Source organism: Eretmochelys imbricata, chromosome 2 (genome assembly GCF_965152235.1).
Source record: "Eretmochelys imbricata isolate rEreImb1 chromosome 2, rEreImb1.hap1, whole genome shotgun sequence".
Taxonomy (NCBI): Eukaryota; Metazoa; Chordata; order Testudines; family Cheloniidae; genus Eretmochelys; species Eretmochelys imbricata.
The window spans coordinates 206,961,528-206,989,515 of NC_135573.1; the positions used below are offsets into that span (position 1 = coordinate 206,961,528).

General features: G+C 43.6%; 1 protein-coding gene across 1 annotated transcript in view; it reads left to right on the top strand.

Annotated features, from left to right (window-relative positions):
• Positions 1-341: 341 nt before the first annotated feature.
• The window catches only part of SKAP2 (src kinase associated phosphoprotein 2), a 150,419-nt gene continuing 122,772 nt past the window's right edge, over positions 342-27,988 (top strand). The window contains exons 1-3 of the mRNA XM_077811346.1: positions 342-526; positions 19,770-19,875; positions 22,375-22,400. Of these exons, the coding sequence (XP_077667472.1) occupies positions 478-526; positions 19,770-19,875; positions 22,375-22,400 (181 nt within the window). The 5' untranslated portion in view covers positions 342-477. The remainder of the gene's footprint in view (positions 527-19,769; positions 19,876-22,374; positions 22,401-27,988) is intronic.

Below are 27,988 nucleotides of genomic sequence, written 5' to 3' on the forward strand. Positions count from 1 at the left end.
CAGAGAGGCAAAGTAGGGCACCCGAGTAACGCGATGAGCGGGGCGGGGGGGAGGGAGCGGAAACAATGAACCAATCAGCGACGGAAGCCCCGTCCCAGAGGGCGGCAGGCCAATGAATCGGCTTGGGCGCCATTTTTGATTAGGGTAGCGGGACGGCTCCTCCGCTCAGGCCTCTTTGAACATTATGCCCACATTAAAAATGGAGGCAGTTGTGGTCACGTGAGAGGGACCACGCCGGCTCTGCTTGGGGCAGGGTTAAGTGGGAGCCGAGCAGCGGGTGTAACGCTGAGCCTGACCGAGGCGGAAGCGCATGCGCGGCCGAACTGAAGCGGAGAGAGGAGAGTAGCGAGCAGCCCCGCCCCGTCTTGCTCCTGAGGTTTCAATGACTTCCCCCTGCTGAGCCTGGGGGCGGGGCTGTCACTTCCTCCCTCCTGGGTCCGAGGCCAGTAGCTGCCCTCCCTGCCCTCCTCACTCAGCATGCGCAGCCCACCCGCCCTTCCCGAGGACGTCGTCAGCCTCCTGGCAGGTAACCCGGGAGGGGGCTCCCAGGAGGTGGGGGGTGAGGCGGAGGGGGGCCTTGGGGCAGAGGAGCAGACATGGGGGGCTGGCGTGGGAAGGAGGGGTGGTGGGGGCAGAAGGGGTGGGAAGGAAGGGTGGCAGCTGCACCTCCAAGAATGGTGGGTTATTTTGCATTTATTAGATGGATTGATTCGTTTCTGTGTTTGCTTGTCATCACACGCTTCCAGTGTGGTGCTTGCAGCAGGGGGGAGTGTTGGTGATTGGAAGGGGAGAGTACAGGACTGAGAGGAGAGTAGTGGTGCAGGTGGCAGGGTGGTAAGAAGCTGTGATGCCAAAAAAATGGGGGTTTTTTATTTGTAAATTTTAAAAAAAATCTTTATTTTAGGGGCTTGTGGTGTTTCTGAAAGTAGTTTCTCCTTTAATGGTGAAAAGGCCACTCCTCATTTGTGCAGTTTTATAATCTTTTCCTTCCCAATTATTTTTTTTGTATTTAAAGTTCCCCCGCAGGCTCTGTTTACTTTGATTATGCTCTTTTTTAAAAAAAAAAAAAAATATCTGCCTTCTATTTCAGTACATCTGAAATGAGGAAGGACAGGTCTGCTTCTTACTTCCTCGGTCTCTCACACACAATATATACTCTGTCTACTTATTCCTGATTTTCCATTTTTACATATTGTTTGCTTAGATTATATTTACAAATAATATTCAAACATGTACATGCATGTGTCTCTGCACACTTTCCTGCAACTGCTCAATAATGTGCTTTCACTTATTTTGGAGAGAGAAACTAGGGGTGAGATGGTTCTTCATTCTTCATGCCAGTTTTGATGCCTGGCCCCTTTGCTGAAACTGACAAGGGTACTAACAATGTTGTAGCCATGTTGGTCCCAGGACCTGAAGAGATCTGTGAAAGCTCAAAATCTTGTCTTTGGGCAGGTCTACAGTACCATTTAATTTATGTCCCTCGGAGGGTTAAACCCCCTCCAGCCCCCGAGCCACACAGGTTTTGCACTGTCCACAGCGGTCCTATGACAGCAGGAGATGCTCTCCCATTGACATAGCTTATGATTCTCGCTGAGGTGGAGTAATTTTGCCAGCAGCAGAGCACTCTCACTAAGGCATAGCGCATCTTCACCAGACATGCTATAGCAGCGCAACTGTGTTGATGTAGCGCTGTAAGTTAGACTTGCCCTTTGTTGCCAACAGAAGTCAGTATAATAAAAGATGTTACCTCACCCTCCTTTTCTCTCTAAGGATACGAACAGTGATGTAAAAACCTGTCCACCAATTAGGGGCTTATATTGGAATCAATGGATAGTGAAGCAGCCATCACGTGACCAAAATTTGGTCACTACTGACCTTGGCTGGATCCTAACCAGTGAGTTGAAAGGTACCTCATCTAAATCTTTGAGAAACATAGTTGGTCTAGAGCAGGGGTGAGGAACCTACGGCCCGCAGGCCAGATCTGGCCCGTGGCAGGTCTTCCCGCCATAGGCCGGAAACCCCAAGCTTCGGTGCCCCCCAGGGCCAGAGCTGTGAGCACTGTTTCACCCCACTGTGGGGGGAAGCTAGGGTTGCCAGGCTGTTAAAAGTCCATTTGGCTCCATGCGGCTTCCGGAAGCTACCGGCATGTCCCTGCGGCCCCTAGGAGCAGGGGCAATCAGGGAAGCTCAGCGTGCTGCCCCAAACCCCATTGCCAGCTCTGAAGCTCCTATTGGCCAGAAAACCCCTGGCCTCTCTGCCTAGGGGCCAGACATGGCGGCTGCTTCTGGGAGCAGCGTGGAGCCTTGGCAGGCAGGGAACCCCAAGCCTCTGCACCTCCCCCTGTGTGGCCTACAACTGTGTTTTTTTGTGGGTCAGTGGCCCTGATAGAAAAAAGGTTCCCCACCCCTGGTCTAGAGATCCTTTTGGCAGTTTAAACATGCCCCAAAACCAATAAAACAGAAAAATGTATTAATTCATAGGAAAACAATACAGTCCTAGATCACCTGGCTTAATTCAAATGTTACTGTGTTGGTGCATCACATATTGTTTCAATAAAATGTGAGAGATTATGGTGTGGCTATGTAGGTGTTTATATGGACATGATGAAGTGTGATGGACTACTAAGGAATACTTTCTCACCACAGAAGATGGCCAGCAATAGTCTACATAAAAGAGGCTTTAGAATGGTTTGAGGCATACTTTGTTATGCGTAAGATTTACACTAGTGTACTTGATTTCCTTTTTCCCCTCTCCCCCCAGCACTAAATAGCTTATTGTTACTGATTTGGGATAAGTTATACATCTCAAAACTCAGGATTTTTTAATTTGCTTTGGAAAAAACTACTTCAGTTTGAATGGTTAAAGCACTGGAGAACTTTGTTTCTATTCCTGGTTATGACAGACTTCCACATGACCGTGGTAAAGACACGTAAACCATATTCTTCACATTCTAGTGCTTTAAATCCACACTTGGGCACCTGAAGAAATGGCCTGAATTTCACAGGGACAGAGTACTTACATCTCCCACTAGTTTTAGTTCAGTACCACTTAAAATCAGGCTACTTATTTAGGTGCTTAATGTTAAGGAGGCAGGTTTGCAAAGTAGATTCAGAAAGGTTAAGGCTATGTGGTGTCTGAGTGTAATTAATCTTTGTAAAAAATATTGGCCTAGAACCCCTTTGCTCTGCAGTAAAATCATCTGGAGGAAGGAAATCTCTATGAAATTACCTTGTAATATCAGGGGAAGGAGGGGAAGGTTTAACACCCCCCCCCCCCCCCATCTCCCCGGAATAGGCTGCAGACTCCAAACCTGGAAAATTTCCAGGGATCCACAAGGTTCTACAGGAGGGGACCCAGGGGCATCCTCATGAAAGTTTTGCTTCTGGACACCCTGCAGCTTCCACCCTCCTGAAGTGCTGCTGGGAACTCCTCTTGGACATGGCTGCCCATGAGATCTAAGGGGATCTATGCAGATGAGACAATACAGTCAGTTTGTATTATTTCTTCTAATAATGTGCACCCTCTTCTCCCCCGCCCACCCTGTTTAGTCTCCACTCTCTCCCCCAGCACAGACTGCTTGAAGAGGCCTCTATAAGGCTCAATGAGGCAGCGCTGCAGAGGCAGCTAAGGCCTCTCCTGTACAGGCTGGGAGATCAGCCGTACATGGAGGCTCTCATTGATTATAGTGACTGAAATGCAAAGTTGACTGTCGATAAATACCTAGTTAGTCTGTAAAATACCCTTGGGTTACAGTTTTTTAGATATTTAAAAATGTTAGTCTCTAAGGTGCCACAAGTACTCCTTTTCTTTTTGCGGATACAGACTAACACAGCTGCTACTCTGAAACCAGTTCTTCTATGGTGAAATGAAGCTGTACTTTTTACAAGTACTATCTTCAGTAAACAAGTTTAAGGACAAAGTGATGTGTGTTTTTAAACTTTTCTTAAAATAGTTTAAAATTTAGTACAACAAGAACAATATCTAGATCTTTAAGTTACAGTGGAAGACATATTTACAGTTTAATATACCAACCCCCATTCACACTCTGGTTTAATCAGAGTACTTGACAGAAAGCATACTTAACACTTGTTCATCTCCTAGCTCTTTTTGAGCATAATAAAACTTGTATAGAGTTGAGAGACTATTCAGTTGGTTAGACATGATACTTAAGAATTCTGAGGGACAAGGGGATGAGTAATAACAGATATTGTCTCATTAACCATTACACACATGTCTGTCCATTGAATTGTGGTGGGGAGAAAAAGCCTTGAGGGCATAGATTGCTATTCAGTTGAAAACTTCACTCCTGTGTACTTTTTCTAGAAAAAATAGGATAGCTTATTTAAACAACCCAACTGTCACAGGGCAAGCACACCCATCCCCTTTTGGGGCAGGGTGAGGGTTATTTCCCCCACAGCTGAATCTTGGCAATCATCCTGGGTCTTGGTACAGTGTGGCCTAGGGGTAAGTCAATAGGACTGCCCTCTCAGGGCTGTGTGGCCTAGTGGCCAGTCAGGGGAGTTGGCCACAACCTGGGGGTGGGTGGCAGCCAGGTAGGGGGACCCAGGCCCTCCCTGCTCCACCAGAGCCCAGCTCAGGGTCCTGGTAGTGGCAAGTGTGCTCACCAGTGGTTCAGCAGGGAAACCCATCCAAAACACACTGACACCACCCAGCACAATGACTAGTGTAGTGTGCTACTTCCTACCCTGTCCCTGGTGCAGTGGTCCTGGCATCTCCAAGTTCTTGGGCTCCTCAGCCTGTGTGGCTCCCAGCAGGTCCATTACTCCTTGGGCATCTGCAGGAGCTTGGGCATTCACCTGGGTCTCAGCACCCCTGGCTTCTACTACCCAGGGCCTCAGTATTTCCCAGTCTGGCACATATATCCTCTCTTCTTAACAGTCTACCCTGACTGAGCTGGGCTGATCTCTTTTATACCTGGTCTCCAGCTGGAACATGACCAGCAGGGCCAAGGGGGCGTGGCCTCCTTGGCCCAAAGGGTGGAGTTAACCCTGGCAGTACCAGTGCCCCGCCATACCAACAGATACTTTCATACAGGTCATATACAAAAAAGCTATGTTAAAAGTTATTTAAGTTGCAAAGTTGATAGTTAAGCACTTTGAAAATTAGGAAATACCAGAGCTGAGGTTGCACAAGCAATCTCTATTCACCTCCCCATACACCCCAGTGTGTCCTTTATGGTACTGTCTTTAATTATATGATCACATGCTATTTTTTTTTGCACAGGACACTAGCCTCATTCTCTACACTGTCTAGGTGGTAGTTGAGAGAAGAGGCAGCGGTTCAATATCTTTATCTTCATTAAATTAGTAACTCCTACCTTATTTACTGCACACCATCCAAAGTCTGCAATGCAAATTCGTCTCGGCCTTTTCTATGGTGCTTATTAATGTAGTGTTCAAGTGGCTCACAAATACTGATGAATTCATCTCTGTATCATCCCCATTTTACACATGGGGAAACTGAGAAAGAAACATGTCTGAGGCCACACACTGAATCAGTGGAGAGCCAGGGTTAGAATGCAAAACGCTCTGTCTCCAAACCATGTACTTGTTTCTCCAGACCATGCTGCCTTACTGTCAGAGAGGTGCTTCCATTGACTTCAGTTGCAGTTGTGACTGCTCAGCACTTCTGTATATCAGACCCCAAGGGAGAGAAACACAATCAGGGACTTACTACCTATGAACAGTTCAGGCTATATAAATTGCAAAACAGCATGTCAAAGTCATATTCAGGACTCACATAATTTGTCAGACTACTCTGTTTATTAGCAAAGCGCTTTGCCAATGCACCCAGATATGTGAGCCCCTCTCTGAGGCTCATTCTAACTTATTTATACAATTAAGCCAAAGCCAATATAACATAAGAGACAAAAGGAAGCAGAAACTGACAAATATACATACATACCTTATTTGCATACTAAAGTTTACCAATCTCCTAGCTCAGTAGGAGCTCTAAGTTAATTAGTTTGAAGACCCATTGTCTCACACTCCTTAATGTTTCTCTTCCTGACAACTATATTTCAACAAACCCTTCAAGTAGCATTTCTTTAATGAATTATAATTTCAATGTAATTCATTCTACTTCACAAGCACATAGAGTTCCTATTGCAGAGACAGCATAGAACTGAGTTCTCCTGACTGGCGTTCATTTGCTTTAACCACGGAACCATTCCTTTTCTACCCAGTTGTCTCTAGTCTCATTTTCTACACACTTCTTCCAACTTCTGCAACAAAGGAAGAGATCCTACAAATTTTCTCATTCACTTCATAACCCAGATTGGTGCACTGTACAGTGTACATTTATCTTGTACACTGAATAAGTCAGGGGTCCCTTGGAAAAATAGTATCTGATTATGTAATTAAAGATTGTGATAATGCATACACACAAGAGGAATGAATTAAGTTGCATAGTCAACTTTATTTCCTAACTTTTGAATGCTTGACTTTGCAACCTAAATAACATTCTTATCTCTTTTTTCAATGCAAAAAGGTTTTAAAAAATTATCTTGTGAGCAACTGTTCAACCTGTGCCATCGTGTATCATTGGTAGGGTTTAACACTGAACCTTCAGCATTGCAGAACAGCGTGAGCTACAGGAATGACTATACATTGGTTGGAAGCAGGAGAAAGCTGTTTCTGTAAAGTAGGAGGAAGGGCCACTGTGGCAATGTGCTTGTTGCAAGGGGTGGCCAGGGGAAGCCCAGTCCAGATCTCTTTCTCTTTTCTTTACTCTGTGTGGGGGTGGTGGTGATGAGCTCTTTACCTATGTGGCGCCCCCACGGGGGCAGAGATGGGTGGGGCCATGCTCTGTGTCCATAAGGGGAGGCAGGGCCCAGTATAGTGCTCTCTCTCCTCTTCCCTCTCTTGAGGAAGTTGTCTGCTCCTGGGGTTCCCAGTGCAGTATCAGCTGGTGCTGCTGCTTCTGTGGCAATGTGGGCCTGGCCTTATACTGAAATATTCATGTTAAACTGTTATTTTGCTATGTTGCCAAAATCGTGTTCACTATACAAACAGCAGAAGGGAAATTGCTGTTTAAAAAATTTTATTTTTTCAGCCAAATTTTAAGAGAATTCCCTAGGATAAAGAAAAGGCATTTCTCTAGCACCAGGACTTTTTCTTCCTGATGAATGTCAAAAGACATCTGCAAATGTTGGAGGTGTTAAACCATCCCTAAAAAAGTCAAATGTTTCCTAATGAAAACTATTAGGCAACTGAAATATAGAACTTGCTACCATATTCCTTATAATTTAGGGTCATGGTCCTCCTTGAAAGCATGATGGAACTTTATAATACCTTTTGCATAAAGAATGACATTTGCTTCATTGTTGACCCATATTAGTGGAAAGAGATTTTATTTTCTCATAACTCTTTGATTCACATTCCATAAATTTTGGCTTCTGCTTAATCCAGAAGTTATTTTGGAGGTGTCTGCTTCCCAACAATTGTACATTTTCTGCTACTACCTACTCCACAAATTATGGTGTACAGAATGCCTACCTCCATGGTTTTGATTGCAAATAGTTTCTGAATTTCACTGAGTTTTTTAGATGTTTTGGGTAATGGGGATTTCAGTCTGGGAAGAAAAGAATTCTGTTTCAGTTTTGAAGAGATCTTGTTGCTCCTGTGCAATGCATAAGTGATCTGTGTCTCGTACTCATGATGTCTAGGGTTACAATAAGGGTACCGCCAGCTTTTCATGTGTTGTAAGTACCTATGAAATGGTAACTTCTCTATTCTAATATTAAAAAAGTTAAAGAAGTTTTTGTAACTAATGTGTTAAGTATGACTCTGGCAGACCAAGTGCCAGCTCATGCCAAGGCCCCTAGGCCTCAACAAAATATTGACAAATGCATAGCTGGAAACCAGTCTGGCTCATTTGTGTGTTAGCATTGTTAAAATAGATGTTAAGTTTCTAAGAATGTGTTTAGTGTTTAGACTTTATGAAGTGCTTGTAGGATGCTGCATATAGTAATCTCACTTATAACATCTGTACCCCATGGTATAAGGTTATATTGAGTGTTTGCATTGTAAACCTCTGTAATTGTATAAGTCATCAAACAGGAAAGGAGCATTAATTCATGTAAAATTCTGGCTTTCTACTGAAGGGGTTAGGTCCTGCCCACCAAAATCAAATGAGCCATTGTGAAACATCAAAAAACAAAGGCTTTATTAATAGCTCCCCCCCACACCCATGAAGAGGAGACATACTTGTGGACTCCTCCCATCAGCATGAACTCTGGGGGAAGGGAATAAAAATCCCTGACAAGAAGAAACTGGATCTCTATGTTGCTTGGACTTTGAAAGCGCAAGTTTTCTATGCATAAGCAAGGGATCCCCAGCTGCTTCGTTTAGGTTAGTCCTTGAGGACACACAGAACTTTCATATTACAGCTGCTTCTATCATCTTTTGAAACTTAAATCTATAATAGGATTGGCTGCAGGTGTTGTTTGGTATAGGATCTAAGGTGCAATTGACCTGGGATAAGTGACTGGTTCTTTGGGACTGGGAGTAAACTGAATACTGTTGTGATTTTTTTTTTTTAAAGTGTAAGGGACTGTCTGTCAAAAAGGCAAACTTGCCTGGGTGGCAAGTAGGGTTGGTAGACATCCGGTTTTTGACCGGAACAGGTGGTCAAAAAGGGACCCTGGTGGCTCCAGTCAGCACCGCTGATTGGGCCGCTAAAAGTCCGGTTGCAGTGCAGGCAGGCTCCCTACCCAGCTCTGCATGGCTCCTGGAAGCGGCGACATGTCCCTCTGGCTCCTAGCTGCAGGGGCGGCCAGGGAGACTCTGCGTGCTGCCCCTCCACCGCCCCGAGCGCCAGCTTCACAGCTCCCATTGGCCGGGAACGCGGCCAAGAGGAGCTGCAGGGGCAGTGCCTGCAGCCGGGGGCAGCATGCAGAGCCACTTGACTGCGCCGTGCCTAGGAGCCAGAGGGACATGTCGCTGTTTCCAGGAGCTGCCTGAGGTGAGTGCCAACCAGAGCCCGCACCCCGAATCCCCTCCCGCTCCCCTGTCCCAGCCCTGAGCCTCCGCCTGCACACAAACTCCCTCTTGGAGTCTGCACCCTCTCCTGCACTCCGCACCCCTGCCCCAGCCCTGAGCCTCCCTCCTGCACCCTAACCCCCTCATCCCTGGCCCCACCCCAGAGCTTGTACTCCCAGCCCAGAGTATGTATCCCCTCCCGCACCCCTGCCCCAGCCCAGAGGCCCCTCCTGCACCCTAAACCCCTCAATTCTGGCCCCACTTCCGAGCCCGCACTCCCAGCCCAGAACCTATAACCCCCCCACACTCCTGCCACAGCCTGGAGCCCCCTCCCAAACTCTGAACTCCTCGACCCCAGCCCAGAGCCCCCTCATGTACCCCTCATTCCTGGCCACACCCCAGAGCCTGCACCCCCAGTTGGAGCCTGCACCACATCCCCTGCCCCAGCCCAGTGAAAATGAGAGAGTTAGCGAGGGTGGGGGAGAGCGAGTGACTGGGGGGAGATGGAGTGAGTAGGGGGCGGGGCCTATGAGAAGCAGTGGCGTGGCCGCTGGGAAGCGGGTGGGGCAAGGTTGTTCGGCTTTCTGCAAATAGAAAGTTGGCAACCCTAGTGGCAAGATAGACAGGAGTACCCAAGGGGACTGTCTGTGACTCCATGTTAAAACTGTTACAGTGCTTGAGGAATTTACACTTGATACGTGGATGGTGAAATCTAAGTATAGAATTCACAACCAGTTTGGGGTTTGTGGCCTGCTTCTTAACAGTCTGCCCTGAGGTTGGTACTCACTCTCCTGTGCCTCTCCAGGCAGCTTAGACACCAGTATAGTCTTGGCAGGATTCACATGCCACAGGTCAGCTGGGTTTATAGCTCGTACCCCAGTGCTATTAGAAGTTTTAACTTGATATTGAGAGTTTTTAAAGGCTAAAGAATAGACTCAGTGAGTGAATCACAGTCATATGATGGTCTTGACAGAAAAGACCTTGAAAAGTTATGCAAGGAGAGGGGAATATCCCTGTAACGGTGTGTACCTACCCCGCACTGGTTCAGCAGGGGCTAATTACACTCTGTGGGATGAGGAGGCCCCCTTATCCCTGCTGGGCATGCTCCAGCTGGAACCAGGATAAAAAAGGGAGCAGCTCAGCCCATTCTGGGCTGAAGATTGTCATATGCGGCTTGGAGGGCCGGTAAATTTGGCTACCCCTGTTTTATACAATTAGTCTCTATACAGAAGTTTGAAAGGAGTCAGGTGTCTCAGAAATATGACAGGCATGCTAAAGGAAGATCTTTGACACAGGTGATTTGGTGTTGATTCCAGAGAAGAAGAACAAAATGCAAGATTTTTGGGAAGGACATCTTGAGGTGATAGAGGGAATGAAGTCACTTATAAGGAAACCCCCATGGCAAGGAGGAGGGCAAACAGTAGATGTGAATATATTGAAAGCGTGGCAGGGTGGACTGGAGTACCCAAGGGGACTGTCTGTGACTCTATGATAAGGCAGTTATAGTGCTTGAGGAGTTCGCATTTGATAGTTGGTGACATCTAAGTATAAAACTCACAACCAATTTGGGATTTGTGCTCCACTTCTTCACAGTCTGCCCTGAGTTTGGTTCTTATGCTCCTGAGCCACTCCAGACAGCTTGACAATAAGATTCATCCTTTTCAGGATGTCAAGAAAGCCAAGTACTGATTTTTTTCCCCGTCCCCCTCGTTTCCTGCTGCATTTCTTCCACTGAACAAAAATTCCTCATCAAAATCTACTACAAGATTTTGTCTCCCAGGTTCTCTCCTGAGCAGCTGCTCATCACTCAGCTTTATGTTCTGAATTTCCAGTCATCTTTTCCAGGTTGCCACATTTCACCGCAAGTCCCTTATTTTTTTCTTCAAATGAAGATAATTTATCCAGCATCCCAAAGCAGCTTCCTAAGACTAGGCATCATAGGGAGGGAAGACGCATGAGGCACAAGATGGTGGATCAGGTGCATGGATTAAGGAAGTCTAATTTATCATATTTACTTTTTGCTGTTGGGCACTGCAGCAGTTATATTCTTCATCTGTCCTCAGAAACCAGTCATCCTTCTCTTATCTCCTCATCAGCTGTTGCTGGACATGTGCCTTCCCTTCCCTATCATAGAAAAACTCAGAATAATTTTTGTACATTAGTTTTAAAACATAAACATCCATACAATTATTTATTGTAATGCATAATTTTCAGGCTGATATTGCTGAAATTAATGTTCATTGTAAAAGAATCCCAGGGTTATGTGCATATCTGAGTAGACATATCTTTGCAGCTGTTAATATGCATTTGAACAGTACTGGAATGGGACTGGAAACAGTGAGGTAAAGAGCCCTACACAAGCTTCCTGGTAAGAAATAGCCTCCAGTGATTTGAAACATTGTTCAGTTGTGTCTGCCATAAATTTGAGAATAAGTGTCATGTGAGTGGTAAAAATGGCATAGACTATTTTTTATACACTCATTACTCACGTACATGCTGCGTTAATTGAAAAAGACAAACTATCTTTCTCATCTGACTAAGTTTACGTTTCTTTTCTAATCACATGTCAACAAACCACAATAGATGCAGTATAATGTGGCATATTGTGTAAATCTTAGGTTAATCCTTAAGACGGTTTACTGTAGCTCATTTGGAATTATGTTGTAAAGTGATCTTGATTTGTATTAGTGTGCTGCTTTTCAAGAACTCCTTAACATTTTAGAGCCTGATCTTCGGTCATCTCTGAGGGGCATGGGGTGTGGAAAAGAAAATGTTCCAATCACCATATAGTGAGATTAGAACTTTGTCCTGAATGTAATTTATTTGAAATGTCCTAGCTGTTTGATTTCAATTGAGGATCTGAGCAATCTATGTGTGCTTTTGCTCTGTAAATCATTGAAGGGAATTGCTGGTTGTTTATTTTATCAATAAATTCATTTTATGTTGGTAGTAATATAGAAAGATGGTCTTGCTTATGGTGGTTTAAGATACAACTGGACTGCCCATAAAAGATTCTGTGTGGCAAAAGAAAGGTCTAAATACTTGTCAGCCTATACTAATGCACTGTTTTCGGCTAGCTGTCTTACAGTGGCAAGTCTGTCTTCATTCTTCTTTTGTAACAGATATGTTGTTGCTGTATAAATACAAATGTAAATCAAAACATGACAAGTAGCATGTTCAATGTGATCCAATATTTATTTAGCAAACTCTAGGAAGAAATTTTCCAAACCATCCGATGGTCTTCCTTGTGAGGGAAAAGAGCAAATGTTGCATGCATTGCAAATCATGATTTATAGCACAAATGCAGAGGCCGCTTCAGAGGTTGTTGTCTGATAGGGAATAGGTCTAAAGTCAATTTATAGTAGATTTCTGTGCAAATTCTGAAGTCAGCTTGGTTAATTGCTTCCTAAAATTAGACCTAGTGCTATTAAGAGATATTGTGGCTGGCCATACTTCCAAAGTATATCTCCTATAATATGTTTACTTCAAGTACAGCAGATATTTACTCGATTTAGTAATATACAATGCAAACAGCTGTGTTAGGTATGAAATGATTGTATCCTTGCAGAGCTGAAAGCTAGGTTGCAGAAGCATGTTCAGACGGCCACAATTTTTTTGTGATTTGTAGATTTTTATATTTTCCCATTTGTATAGTTTTCTTAGCAGAATCCTGAAAAACCTTATGTGAGTAGACTTCATGCACAAGAATAATTCTGTTGACTTCATAAAACTCCTCAGCATAAGACATTGACCACTCGCATGAATGAGGTTCTGAGGGATTGGGCCTTCTGTTTGTATTCTGCCTCCAGAAATTGGAAAATTCCCAAATTTGCCTGTGTAGACCCACTGAAATACTGTGATGCCCAAGTCCTCACTATATGTTTATATTGATAATTGCAAACAAAAATAACTCTGACTTAAACATTTCTACACAAAGGATAAATATAAATTATAAACAAAATAAAAATGTCTGTTAAAATTTTGATTGGTTATACCTATTGGCAATCAAGTTTTAAACTAAATAAACCATTTGATTAATTACAAATGAGTTAGTACCATATTTTAGTTCCCTGTCTCTTTTCTATCAGTTTGTAGTCTTTTTTGACAGCCATTTGTGAGTCAGATCTTATCAGTTAGATCTTTCAGTGCTGCATCTAGCGTTCATTTCACTCTAGAGTACTTCAGACAAGGTTAAGATAATTAAATATAAACAGTAGCAAAACAAACACTGTTATTAACATTAATTATTTCAGGGCTTGTATGTTAACTTTCTTTAGATAAGTTGGTGTGGAATAGTTTCTCCATGTCTATTCATCTTTGTAATTATAGTGCTAAATATAAACTGTCAGCAGAGGACCTCTGGCTCTTTTTGTTGCAGAAATATGGATTATATAGCATGTGCATACTTCTTGCCCTCTGGTCTGTCAGTGTGTGATAGAAGCAATCAAAATGTGTGAGAATAATGACTGAAAAGGGCAACAGCTGTGTTTTGTTCAATGTCTCACTGTAACTGACAAATTATAATTGTTTAACTATAAAACCTGTTTTAAGAGGCTTTCTCACTGTTTGAATTAAACTGGTTGTTTTAAAAAGAATTTAAACAGAGATGCCATCATGTGCAACCATAAGGAACTCCCACATGTGTCAGGAGCAGGGTTTGAATCCAGGACCTTCAGATTCTCACCACAGACCTCTAATTAGGGTTGCCAACTTTCTAGTTGCACAAAAATGACACCCTAGCCCCACCCCTTCCCTGAGGCCCCATTCCCCCTCCCTGTCATTTCCCCAAGGCCCTGGCCCCCACTCACTACATTCCCCCTCCCTCGGTGGCTTGCTCTCCTCACCCTCACTCACTCACTGGGCAGGGTTTGGGGTGCGGGAGGGGAGTGAGGGCTCTGTATGGGGGTACAGGCTCTGGGGTGGGACCGGGGATGAGGGGTTTGCGGTGCAGGCTGGGGAGTGGGGCAGAGGTGTTCAGGGTGTGGGAGGGGGCTCTGGGCTGGGGCAGGAGGGGGTGAGGGCTCTGTCTGAGGGTATGGACTCTGGGGTGGGGCTGGGGATGAGGGGTTCAGGGTGTGGGAGGAGGCTATGGGTTGAGGTGCAGAGGAACTGAGGGCTCTGTCTGGGAGTGCGGGCTCTGGAGTGAGGCCAGGGATGAGGGGTTTGGGGTGCAGGAGGAGGCTGTAGGCTGGGGGATGGGGCAGAGGGTTCAAGGTGTGGGGGGGGCTCTGGGCTAGGGTAGGGGGTTGGAGTGCAGGGGGATGTGGGCTCCATCTGGGGGTGCAGGCTCTGGGGTGGGGCTGGGGATGAGTGGTTTGGGGTGCAGGAGGGGGCTCTGGGTTTGGGGGGGCTCAGGGCTGGGGCAGTGGGTTGGGGCTCGGCGTTGGGGTGCAGGCTTACCTCTGGCAGCTCCTGACCAGTGGTACAGCAGGGGGGCTAAGGCAGGCTTCCTGCTGGTCCTGGCTCTGTCCTGTGCCGCGGAGGTGCGGCAGGTTGCTCTGTGCGCTGCTCTCACCTGCAGGCACCATCCCTGCAGTGTGATGCCGGTGCTCGGGGCGGGGGCAGCGTGCAGAGCTGTGGCCCCCACACCTAGGAGCCGGACCTGCTGTCCGCTTCCGGGGTGCAGTGCAGAGCCAGGGTAGGTAGGGACTATCCTGCCTTAGCTCCACAGCACCGCCGACCAGACTTTTAATGGTCCAGTCAGTGGTGCTGACCGGAGCCCCCAGCGTCCCTTTTCAACCGGGTGCTCCGGTTGAAAACCGGACACCTGGTCACCCCCATCTCTAATGCTTGAGTTAAAGATATCCTTTGAGTGGACCAGATTTTTGAGGGGTGTGGTGTATACTTTGCCAGTGGATTACACAGCTGTTTTCCACACAGCAGTAGAATGTTGGGGGTCAGGATTTCAGGAATCTGTTCCTGCCCTTGGGAAGGGAGAATGAACTAGTGGTTAGAGTAGCAGTTACAAGCATTGGCTCATTCAGCCCAAGAGGCAGTATGGCTAAGTGGGTGAGACTTGTATCTGTCATATTAGAGATCTGAGTTCTAGTCTCAGTTCCAGCGTAAATGATCTCGAGCAAAACATCTCTGTTAGGTTTTTTATGGAATGGGGGAATCAGAGGCTGCTCTAGCTAGCTGGGCCTAATCTGCTGCCCTAGGCCTATGAGGAGAGGGGCGGTACATTGGAGCTTTGCCTAGTGTGGCAGATTGTGTTGAATGGCCTCTGGGGAGGATGATACTTGCTTCCCTCTTAAATGTAGGGGTATGAGGCCCTGTTCAGTAATAAAGACTATGAAGTGCATAGAAATACAAACAGCAGTGACTAGAAGAGATGAGCTTAGATTTCAAGGCTTACTGGATCCCAATCCAGAGCACTTCACTCTACAGGTGTTCTGCAGGGGAGTCTGTGTCTTGTGTGTCTGCATTGCATTGTCTGTCTGTGGAGCTATGCAACAAAGGAAGATTTGACCAAAATGCAGAACATTCTACATAATCATGAGAGAGACAAGGTGGGTGAGGTAATACCTTTTATTGGACCAACTTCTGTTGGTGAGAGAGACAAGCCTGTGAGCTTACACAGAGCTCGTCTTCTGGTCTGGGGAATGTACTCAGAGTGTCTGAGTGAAATACAAGGTGGCACAGATTGTTTAGCATAAGTAGTTAACTCATAACAGTACTTATACTAAACAATCCGTTCCACCTTGTATTTAGCTGTGACACTGAGTACATTTCCCAGACCTGAAAAAGAGCTCTGTGTTAGCTTGAAAGCTTGTCTCTCTCGCCAACAGAAGTTGGTAATAGAGATATTACCTCTCTGATATCCTGGAATCAACACGGCTACAACACTGCATACATAATCGTGGGCAGCTGAAAGGTCTGAGTGTGCGTTACACTTTTTTAATATGCTATACTGTGATACTGGCATTGAAATTTAGCTTGTATCAGGCTTCTGCCTTAGCATCCTAGAAGAGAGAGTTGGAATTTTTGTTTTGAACTCGACAGAGCATTTGTTTGTTAGCTCTGTTGCAAATATTAACAGCAATTCTAAGGAAGAGTTGTATTTGTTAGAAACTATAGGAACTTGTGCCATAATATGGTTTGAGTTGACTCTCTTCTGAAGCTCTTCTGAATGCAACTTGATTTTTCTTCTGTGCATAAGAAGGTGAACAATGATGTAAGGTGAATAGTATCTACTGTGGTATCTTAGCTTACCTCGAAAGCCCACAGGAGGGAGAGATCTATATTCCCATTGGGAAAGATCTCTCTTCCATGTCACTGCTGTTATCAATAAACAACAGATTTGTCACAATTTCATTGACTTTTTGCAAAATCTCACAATGAGAATAGATAGTGCATCCATTTCTGCATTGCTTCTATACTATTTGGAGGTTGCAAGCTTTATTTTCATCTCTGCTTTCACGTTCAGAGTTTGTCGAAAAAGGATGCATTGGATCCACAGTACAGACATTGGTCCCCAACACGTTTGAGTACAGTGCATGTCCTAAGCCATAAGTAGTGTTGCCAACTTTCTAATTTCTGAAAACTGGACACTACAACAGTAGCTCCGGAACATCCTCCTGCCGTGCCTCTTCCCTGAGGCCCTGCCCCTGCTCACCTCTTCCCTCGGGGCCCCACCCCGATCGCTCATTGCTCCCCCCCTTCTCCCATTGCTCCTTCCTCTCCACCCTCCCCATCTTCCAAGATGGGCTTCCTTGGCTCCCACAAGATGCAGGTAGGAGGCAGCCCCGGCTGATGACCCGGCGCCTCCCACCCACATGCGGTAACCAGATTTTTAGTGTCCGGTCAGTACATCTCACTGGACACTGAACAGGTCCCCTTTCGACTGGACTTTCCTGTCGAAAACTGGACTCCTGGCAACCCTAGCCGTAAGTGATGTTTGTTGCTCACTAATTGCAGCACATGTTCTTATCTATCAGACAGTGACTTGGATGATGGTATTTTTGCTTAGGTTTGGAATTCAACGAGAAGTAAGGTGGCCTGCAGAGTTTAGTTGGAGGCTGCAGAGGCCTCGTGCTGTAGTGAATTAGATGAAGGGTTTAAAGATTACAATGTAAACATCACTTTCTGTTTATAAAAGTGACCAGCGACACTGGACTTTTGCATATTGCTATCTAAATAGCACTTCAAAGCTGCTAACTTGTTGAGTAAATATATAAAAGGCAAAGGGTTCACCAAGCTCATTTCTTCCCTCCCCTGCACACAGTAGAACCTTTGGGGTTTGATCCTGAGAATTGCTGAACACTTGCTGCTCCTGTTTGAAGTTATTGGCTATTTTGTTGCTGTCTTCAGTGGGAACAGGATCAGGCCCATTGACTTCATGGGACTCTACTTTAGGACAGCATCCCAACTGCACTTCAGAGCAAGAGGGGCAGGATCCTTGGAGCTTGTGAAAGGGTACAGACTCTAGGGCAAAGTGCTGCTCAAGTTTCTGTGAGTGGGCCTGGAGGATTCACAACTACAATAACTCACTGGCCTTTTGTTTCTGCCCTTGTGCAAAAGGTAGCACCTCAGGAGTGAGACTCAGCTACTCTAAGGGCTGCTCTGCTGCATGTGATTGGAGGGGTGGCTGGGCACCCTGTTCACTTCTCGGTGAAAAGCACTTGTTCAGATCTCCAGAAACCTTACAGATTCAAGATTTTGCCACATATTGCATGATGATAGGAATCTAATCCAAATTTCCTAAAAATGGTAATTTTTTTTTTAAATAAAGAATTGCATGGCTACATTTGTCATTGTAGTAGTGACTAAACTAGTTTTTGAAAGCAAGAATTTTTTGGCTTAATTTGTTCTGTTGCAGCACAAAATGCAAAGTGGATCATGCTTAGTTAAACTTGTCTTCATAATGAAAACTTAAAATAGGCAATTGAATACTCAAGTTAGGGAATTTAAATATAAAGTTTTATTTTAAAATAACTTTAAGTAGAATTTTTGCTTTACATTCTGCAACTAACTCTCCTATATACCAAAAATGCTCCAACCTTAACCCTGCTTTGTGTGAGCCATATAATGGGATTGAAATAATGAGTGATCTTTCATCTTATGGGCTAAATTCTTACTTCACTTACAGGTTTCAGAGTAACAGCCGTGTTAGTCTGTATTCGCAAAAAGAAAAGGAGTACTTGTGGTACCTTAGAGACTAACCAATTTATTTGAGCATAAGCTTTCGTGAGCTACAGCTCACTTCATCGGATGCTGTAGCTCACGAAAGCTTATGCTCAAATAAATTGGTTAGTCTCTAAAGTGCCACAAGTACTCCTTTTCTTTTTACTTCACTTACATGCATGCAGTGCTGTTCATTTAAGTGCAGTAGCATGTGTGTAAGTGGTGGGGAAGAACTTGGCCCTCTTTATGTATACCGAAATGTGGTAAGTATTTAACATAGCAAGTGCTGTTTGAATTTATGGTAGTAACTTTCAGGTTAGACATATAGGTTAAGTTTTGGTGTGATATAAATAACTCTTCCATAGCAGCTGTGATTATGGAAATCTGTGAAATACTAAACACTAAAACAATGCTAAGCCTTTTCATTGACGCTCTATTATATCCACAAACCACTTATATTATGGCTGTTGGAATACCATGTGGGGTGTTTTTCAGTTTGAATCCTTATGTTGGTTGACCTTGCTATCCCGACAGTGTAGTTTCTTACTACATGTAGGTGTTTGAGATGCTTCCAGTGAAGTTGCATTGAAAGTCCGGATTATCTAGTCCTGGTGCAATGTTACTGGAACTTTTGAGCACAATCATTAAGGAGTAGGGACTGCAGAATGCCCGCTGAAGTGGATGGGAGTTTAACGTAAGGAAGAATGGCAGGATTAGGTCTATTAGGCTGTAGTTAATTCAGCATGCAAATAAAATATTGTAAACTTACTGTTTTTCTCATGCCTTTTTCAATAAGCAATAACATACTCATTTTGAAAACAAAAAAGAATAGGGAAATGGGTATTAATTTTGAATGATCAAACCTCTTTAGTTGGAATGGGAGAAAATACTCACGCAACCAAAACAATATTGTTTTTAAACAGTTCATTTCTAAATGCCAATATAATCAGTTTATCTTTTGCTTTAAGAATAAAAAAGGTATATTGCAGCTCATAACTTGGGCCCTGATTCTGCAAGTGCACAGATGCTGTAAGCACATGAGTAGTTCTGTTGACTTCAATAGGATTATTCAGTTATGTAACATTAAGTGCATGTGTAACCATTTGCAGGAGCGGGCCTTGGATATCCATTATTAGCCCAATATGGGGTACAATAGCAACATATAGACATCTGAAAATGGAATTTATAAGGAACCAGCAACTGATCCATACCAGTAGTACCTTCATCAGGTTCTGCTATAATGTTGTAAATGACTCAGCCACTTTTTGAAATTTAAACTTATAAAATAACATGATTGTAATCTATGCACAAAAGCTGTTTATTCTTTTAGCTTTATACCATAAGTGGTAGAATGTATTTGCCATAGCACCACGGTTTATTTAGTCTTTTGTAATTCTTGCTCATTTAATGATGCCAAATGTCAAAACAGCATTTGCTGTGCTAAGCATAAGGAGAGCAGAGAGCAAATTTATCCAGTTTTAGAATTTGAAATATTTCAACCATGTTATTCATAGAACCGATAAAATAGGTTTCTTCATAAGTGATGATATCAGAACAATCCAACATGGGGATATTTATCTTCAGAAGATTATCACTTTTTCCCTTATAATGTGTAACCTTTTTTTTTTTTTCATGTTCTAGATGTTGACACATTTGTATCTGATACCCTCAAAGGAGAAAATTTATCCAAGAGAGCAAAGGAAAAAAAGGATGCTCTTATTAAGAAGATAAAAGAAGTCAAAGCTAAGTAAGTCATCTTTACTGTTTTAATTTATTAGTAATTGCTTGTTGCTCTCTTGATAACTACTCTAGTTTTAACAAGGAATTTTATATGGCTACTTTGCAAAGGGATCTACATGGGTGAATTGAATTGAATCCCCACAGGATTCAGTTTATCTCAGTGGGGAATGGGGGCAGAAGGTGTCTGCCTGTGTGGATTCCTTTGTGGGATCAGGGCTTTGGTTCTTGGCCCAGGACCTGTCTTTCTCTGACTAATGAGGTCTTTAAAACGTAAAAACAATAATATTGGAAGAACTTGTCCAGGATGCTTGCTGCAGTTGCATGATTATTTTCTTTGGGCCAGATTCTCAGCTGATGTAAGCTGGCATAACTCTGTCCACTGACTTCAACATCTGTTTGTTTTAACCTATTCTCTCCTTAGCCCTGTCTATGCTAGGAAATTTAACCATTCCTGAAAATAATTTTAAGCAACAAGTTCCTTTAAACTGATATTGAAAACTGTTAAGTGCAGCATAGACCAGAAAAAGCTGTCATCTTAATGTTGTTTCAGAGAGTGTGCTTAGAGACTTAGTTCCACCCTCTGACTACCTGGGTGAGGAGGATTTGGCCCTAGTTTTACACATACTGGAAAAAACCCTGTTCTTCAGTATGTTGTATCTTAAATTAGGATATGTTCTGGCACGCCTTATTCTTCTCTTCAGCCTCTCTACAGCTTTTTTCACAGTGATTTCTCCGTCCTGCTTGATATTCATCCTTGGCTCTCATGTCACACTCCTTTACAAATGTCAGTGATCCTGTAACTGAGTGGTGACAGTATACTCAGTGTGCTGTTCTAATGAGGCAGAGGTGGAACCAGCCCCCAAATCTTTATAATCTAAGGGTTCTCCTACCTCTCTGTTCATTTAATGTTTCTTTTGGGAGGTGGTCCTCTTCCTCTTTCCTACTTTCCATGGGGGTCCCCCAGGGCTCTGTCCTATATTCTGGTCCTTCTTTCTCTACAACTCATTCCTGGGTGATTTCATTAGCTGTCATTTCTAGAGATGACACTCCACTCCTGACTTGTTTCCTCCCATTCAATCCTACATCTCTACCTCTCTGTCTTCTCCTGAATGTCTTATCATAAACTGAAACTCAGCATGCTAAAACTGAACTCCTTTGGTGAAATCCTGACCCCAATTACAGTAAACGGGAGCTTTGCCATTGACTTCAGTGGGGCCAAGATTTCAGCCCTTATTTTTATTTCCAAATTCTTGCATTTCCACCTTTATCACTGCTAACGCCACTGTTCTTCTTATTACCCATGCCCCAAAATGTGTGTCTGCTAGAGTCACCTTTGATTTCTCCAGCCGGTTCTACTCATCCAGGCTGGGTCCAAACATTGCTATTTTCTACACAATGTTTCTTAGATCGAGCCTTTTATCTCTGCTTGCATTTCTAAGTCTCTCACACAAGGCCTCCTGGATTCTCATTTTCATTGCTTTTAACCATCACCTCAGTGGGTTTCCTGACACTTGCACCACCCCTTCTGGTCCATACAAAATGCAGCTGTTAAGATCATCTTACTTGCCAGTCATTCTGATCAGCTCCCCTTTTTACACCTACTCAAATAAATTCAAGCTTCCTGAGATTCCACTTAAAGCCATACATAACAATGACCTTTCCTTACTTATTTACCTTGCATCTTATTGTGTCACTGCACCCTGCAACTGTTTTGTTCATGTATGTTGCAAGGATCATAGCTTTGGGGGACATGGCAATGCGTGTAGTTTTCACCACAGCAAGTAGTATCCCTGAGTATAAGAGGTATAGTAGTATCATTCCGTACAAGACTTGTTGGGTAAACTTTATTAAGCTTTGCTTACAATTCACAATATGTGAATATGTATTCAAAGTACTATTATATTTAAATGCATATCAATATCTTAATTAACAAGTATCTTCTGTATATCCATTTTGTTTTTTATATGCTGCTAAAGTATTCAAGCCAAATCCAAATTTTGTTTCTTTGTTGACCAGTCACATTGTGTTCATTCTAAAACATGTAAAATATTGTGATATGTAACTTCTGATAAATGGCTTTCATTTATATAGAGACATCTTAAAATATAGTATTAACTTTTGGGAAGGTAATGGAAAAGTAAATGTTATGTAATATGTTCATTTTAATTAAGCTATTTGAGCAGATGTGTTAGAATCTTTTTTTAAGTATTTTTATTGTTACACCTGAATCTGTTTTTAAGTGGCATTTTTAATTTGTCACTATTCCATGAAATTTCTTTGAAGTGTCTGATAATCATGCTCACAAATTCAAAAACACTGGAAGAAGAGCTGATTAAATGTTTTAATAAAGGTGAAATTTTGCAATATAAATTTGCTGCAGCAGTACTCATAGCACAAAACTGTTATTTGGAAACTAATAATTTTTCTGTATTTGTGTTTGTCACATCTTGAGACTTTCCAAATGCATATTGCTTTATGTTGTCTTTTTTTCCTCCCTCCCCTGCAGTTACCCTCAAGATTTCCAGGATAAAGGTAATTGTAAAATATTTTATTTCACTGTGGTATGACTTAAATACTTTGCTCATTGACAGACTCTCAATTGAATAAACATACTGTACATATGTTTAAAAGCATAAAATTAAAATGTCCAGCTTGTGCATTGATTGACTCTCAAGGATGGGGATGCTAGCTCCCCCTACTGAGCAAAAAAATTAAAAGCTGCAAAAATCTCCTGTTTGCTTCAAAATTTGTGTGCTAAAACCTCACTCATTTAATAACTTGCTTATATTTACTTCATGAATGCACCATAGGAGAAAGTTTGCTAATAAATGGGTCTTGTTTAGAAATGTAGCTGGAAATTTATATTTAATATACATTGAATGTCTTAAATATAGATTACTTAATGAACAAAAACTCAGTATTGTCTAAAACTATACAATTTATGTTTTGTCATAGAAAGTGTATGCAAAGCAGTCTACTTTGGCAGTAACCAAACGTTAATAGTGATCATTTATTTGAGACCTTTTTTGTGAACCTATTTTACTTTTTAATAGGTTGATTTAATGACTATATGATATTGGCTTTTAATCCACCCTTAATGAATATGTTCATAGTGTAGCAAGGAAATCAGACCTTTAGCACAGGAGAACAAGATTTAGAGTGCTAGTAATGAAAACTGAAGTTTGTATTATGTATTGTCTTCTTGAGGAGTAAGCAAAGCGGCACAGTGCAACTAGAAAGAGAGAAGATTGAAGAGTGTATTGCTACAGTGTTCTGTTCTGTAACTAAACCAGGAATGGCCCTTATTTTCATGATGCTAATTCACGAGGTCATGACCTGTAGCCTGTGGATGCTGGTATGAGGGTCACAGTGTGAGGTCAAAAAAGCTTATGCGAAGTTGCACTCTTTGCAGAAAGTAGAACCCTGGTATCTTCTATCTGTAGACAGGAGATACTAATGTATAACTAATATTAGTGCTAGCTGATAATGTGAGAGTGTACAGACACTTCCTATGAACCAGCTTTTCAGCTAGGGAAAGCTAAAGCAAAATACAGTTAAAATCAGACTATAGATTTTTAAAAATAATTTCAATGAATTATATATATATATCTTTAATTTTCCATTTTAACAGTGGTGGTTCCTAACTTTCTGGAATCAGTTGGGTTTGGCAAAATCAAAAGTTTGCACTTAAAGTTTGTTTAAATTAAATTACCCCACTTTATATTATACCTTAGTCCTTCCACTCAAGTTAAAATCACATTTTGGTCATCTTCATCAGAAGTAAATGAAAAAGGATAAAGAAAATAAATGCAAAATTTGTATTTTTATTAAGAAAATGTCTTAGCTTTATTTTTAAATTAGATGGGGTCACTGTTCAGTTTAAAATGTATCTTATTTTTGTAAAGTATATTTTACATTTTAAAGTATTTTTTGTAATTTTTATACTGTAATGTGCAACTTCCAAATTTGTATATAACAACCAGAAGGTTTCAAAATTCTTTAGGTAGGATCACTGATAAACATGTGAGCTTGTTACAAAGACCAGAGCTCCTATTTACTGCATTTATTTAAAACCAAGTTGAAGAAAACTTCTTATAGCATATCTGCCCTTCCAACTGTTAAAGACTTCATTGATCTGGTTGGTAGTGCATTTTTTTTTTCTCCTCAACTAATTTTGAGATGAGATTTCTTTAGCTCCAGAGGAAGATATAACTTGAAGAATTCAGCGTGCAGTGATTGCCATATGCTTATGACCTGCTCTGATTTCAGTGATGAGTGTATTTGATATGGTTTGTTGAAAGTTCATACAAGCTTTAAGAAGAACAGCATTGCCTTGAGCACACTCAATCCCCATGGAGCATCTAGAACTGCATGTGGTATAGCTTGTACATTTTGACATTGTTTAGTTTTCTTTCAATGTAACTAAAATGAAAGGACACGAAAACATATGTTGATGAGTACTATAAACGGGACCAAACTTTGAAAATGTTATCTACATAGAAAATCCAGATGCATTCATGAGCACGGATGTACAAAGTGAAAATATCACTTAATTCTCATCCATGAGTTATTACCTAATTTTACATTGGCTCTTACAGTTAAGATATAATGCTAATTGTGAACAGGTAGAATCCCTATCCTGCTCTCAAGACAACACGTACATACTGGATTAATTTCCAAAACACTCTCCCTTTCTTAAAATTTTTCTTTATTATTTATTTATTAATAAACCATAAGATCAGGAGGGAGCTTAGGCTGAGTTTTTTGTTTGTTCCTAGGGTTTTCCTGTAGGACCTCTGAGGTATTTTTTTTTAATTGACTCTTGTTGTGCTTCAGCCCTTTAGAACTGTAGATGCATCAAAAGTGGGTATAATCACACTCAGTCTGACCTGCCCTAAATTTTCCAACAGAGAGATCTCCTGAAAGATCAGTGATTACATTAATTTTTAATGAAGCTTATACAGAGACTGGTTTTTGGTTCTAAGGAGATAGAAGCCTGGACTTTGTTGAAGATTGAGAGTTATTACAGTTTTTGGCATTTCTATCTATGTTTGAGATTAATTGAATCCATATTTTGGCTGGCAAAATGTTTAGCTAAAAGAGCTTTGTTTTTAACTCATGCTAAAAATAATGCTAAAGTTGGCAGAAGCACCACTGAAAGTACTATGGACCCTAGATAGCATACTTGTGTTTGAAGTTTGGTGTGCTGTTATGTGCTGATATATGGTTCCTGCTCTCTGTAATGACCGGGCTGAGAGCTGTTTCTTTTTGTTGAGGCAGTGTTTCTTTTTTGAGCTTCTGCATAAGCTGCCATCAGGAGATGGTAGCAGGGGCTTCTGGGGCTGGAAAAGACAGAGGCAGTGGCTTATGGTTAGGAGTAGCACAAGAACATATTGAACGATACCATGTGGATGTGGAAGTATGGACCTAGCTGATGCTGTTTTTAATGGCAGATGACGTCTATGCAGACCACCACTTCTGGGCCAGGAATGCAAATGCACGGTGGTGGTAGCAAATTATGTTGGAAATATGGGGTGACTGGCAGTGGGCTCAGAACTTTTGCATTAAAACAGATGCATTCATGGAGCTGTGTGAGGAGCTTGCCTCAGGGGTCGGCAACCTTTCAGAAGTGGTGTGCCGAGTCTTCATTTATTCACTTTAATTTAAGGTTTCACGTGCCAGTAATACATTTTAACGTTTTTTAGAAGGTCTCTCTCTATAAGTTTATATATTATATAACTAAACTATTGTTGTATGTAAAGTAAACAAAGGTTTTCAAAATGTTTAAGAAGCTTCATTTAAAATTAAATTAAAATGCTGATCTTATGCTGCCAGCCCGCTGCTGGCCTGGGGTTCCGTATACCTAGGCCGGCAGCAGGCTGAGCGGGGCCTGCGGCCAGGATCCTGGCTGGCAAGGAGCTAGCAGCCAGAACCCCAGACCGGCAGCGGGCTGAGTGGGGCCAGCAGCTGGGACCCCAGACTGGCAGTGAGCTGAGCGGCTCAGTCCGCTGCCAGTCTGGGGTTCAGTCTGCCGGTTGCTGCCAGCCAGGGTTCCAGCTGCCGGCCCCACTTAGCCCGCTGCCAGTCTGGGATCCCAGCCCTGCCCACATAGAATGGGTACCTACTTTCTCCCTGGTTCTAGCCCATTCTCTTCCTCTCTCTCTGCACTGAGCTAAGGGTCGGAGTGCACTGAGCACAGGGCTGGGGGTGAAGGAGCAGGCTGGAGGTTGGGGTGTAGGGTCTGCCCAGAAGCTAGAATGAGAGAGGGGGTTCAGGGTCAGGGTTTGGGTGTGGAGTGCTTACCTGGGCAGCTCCCATTTGATGTGAGGGGTGCAGGTGGGAATGTGGGAGGGTGGGTGCAGCAGCTCCTGTTTGGTGCTCAGGGTGGGGGTGGGAATGTGGGGGATGCAAGAGTCAGGACATGGGGTATGAGGGGGCTGGGTATGTGGGGGGGGTTCAGGAGTCAGGGCAGGGGGCTGGGGGCATGTGAGAGGTGTGCAGGAGTCAGGGCATGGGGTATGGGGGGGCTGGGTATGTGTGTGGGGTACTGGAGTCAGGGCTGGGGTCGTGGGGGGTGCAGGGGTCAGGGCAGGAGACTGGGGTGTGTGGGGGTGCAAGGATCAGGGCAGAGGGCTGGGTGTATGTGAGGGGGGTGCAGGGCTCAGGGCAGGGGGCTGGGGTGTGTGTGTGTGGGGGGGTGTAAGGGTCAGGGCAGAGGGCCGGGGGTATCAGCTGGGGTCATGGGGGTGCTCCCAGCCCCCTGTCCAGAGCAGCTCATGGCACGGGGCTGGAGGGGATATGCCCTGATTCCAACCCCCTTCCCCAAGGCCCTGTCCCCACCTCTTCTCCACCTCCTCCCCGGAGCAGCGAGCACGCTGCGGCTCTGCTTCTCCCACCACCTCACAAGGGCCATCAGCTGATCAGCGGCAGGGAGGGAGGGAGAGGAGGAGGGGCAAGAACGCAGCACGCTGGGGGAAGAGGTGGGGGACAGGGGAGCTTGCCTGCTCTGCAGCAGCAGCCGGCGGGGAGTGGCGGGGGTGGAGAAGAGCGGGCCGGGGCCGGCAGGATTTTTAATGGCACGCTGCTGCCTGCCGGGGTCCCGGCCTGGGTTTGACAGCGGGCTGAGCGGGGCCAGTGGCTGGGACTCGGCAGGCTACAGCGTGCCATTAAAAATCGGCTCGTGTGCCGTCTTTGGCGTGTGTGCTATAGGTTGCTGACCCCTGCCTCAGACCTTGAATGGCAGAGTACCCAGCTGAGACCCATTAAAGGTCCAGAAGCATGCCATTGTTGCCTATGGAAACGGGCACCCCCAGATTGCTACAGATCAGTCGTCAATCAGTCTGGGGTTGGAAAATCTACAGATGGTGCAATGGTCATTGAAGTTGGCAAGACAATTAATGACGTGCTGTCCCTGTGATGGTTTCGGTCACAGAGACCCTCTTGGGATTGTCACCTGATTTGCTGAAACTATCTCTGAGCCTGTTTTTTTTGCCAGCTTGGGACTCCAGAACCCTGTCTTGTTGAGCCAGACACGGAAGCCTGCTTCAACACAGACCCAGGGTCTGAACCATGCCCCCAAAGCTGCAGACTTAATTGAAAGTAGCTCAGCAAGTACTCCTGTCTCCAGCACCCAGACACCCAGGTCCCAATGGGATCGAAACCCCAAATAAATCCATTTTACTCTGTATAAAGCTTATACAGGGTAAACTCATAATTGTCCACCCTCTATAACACTGACAGGGAGATATGCACAGCTGTTTGCTCCCCCAGGTATTAACCACTTACTCTGAGTTAATTAATAAACAAAAGTGATTTTATTAAGTATAAAAAGTAGGATTTAAGTGGTTTCAAGTAATAACAGACAGAACAAGCAAAAATTTTACCAAGCAAAATAAAACAAAACACTCTAGTCTAAGCCTAATACATTAAGAAACTGAATACACGTAAATTTCACCCTCAGCGATGTTCCAATAAACTTCTTTCAGAGACTAGATGCCTTCCTAGTCTGGGCCCAATCCTTTCCCCTGGTACAGCCTTGTTAGTTCCAGCTCAGGTGGTAACTAGTGGATTTCTCATGACTGGCTACCCCTTTGTTCTGTTCTACCCACTTTTATAGTGTT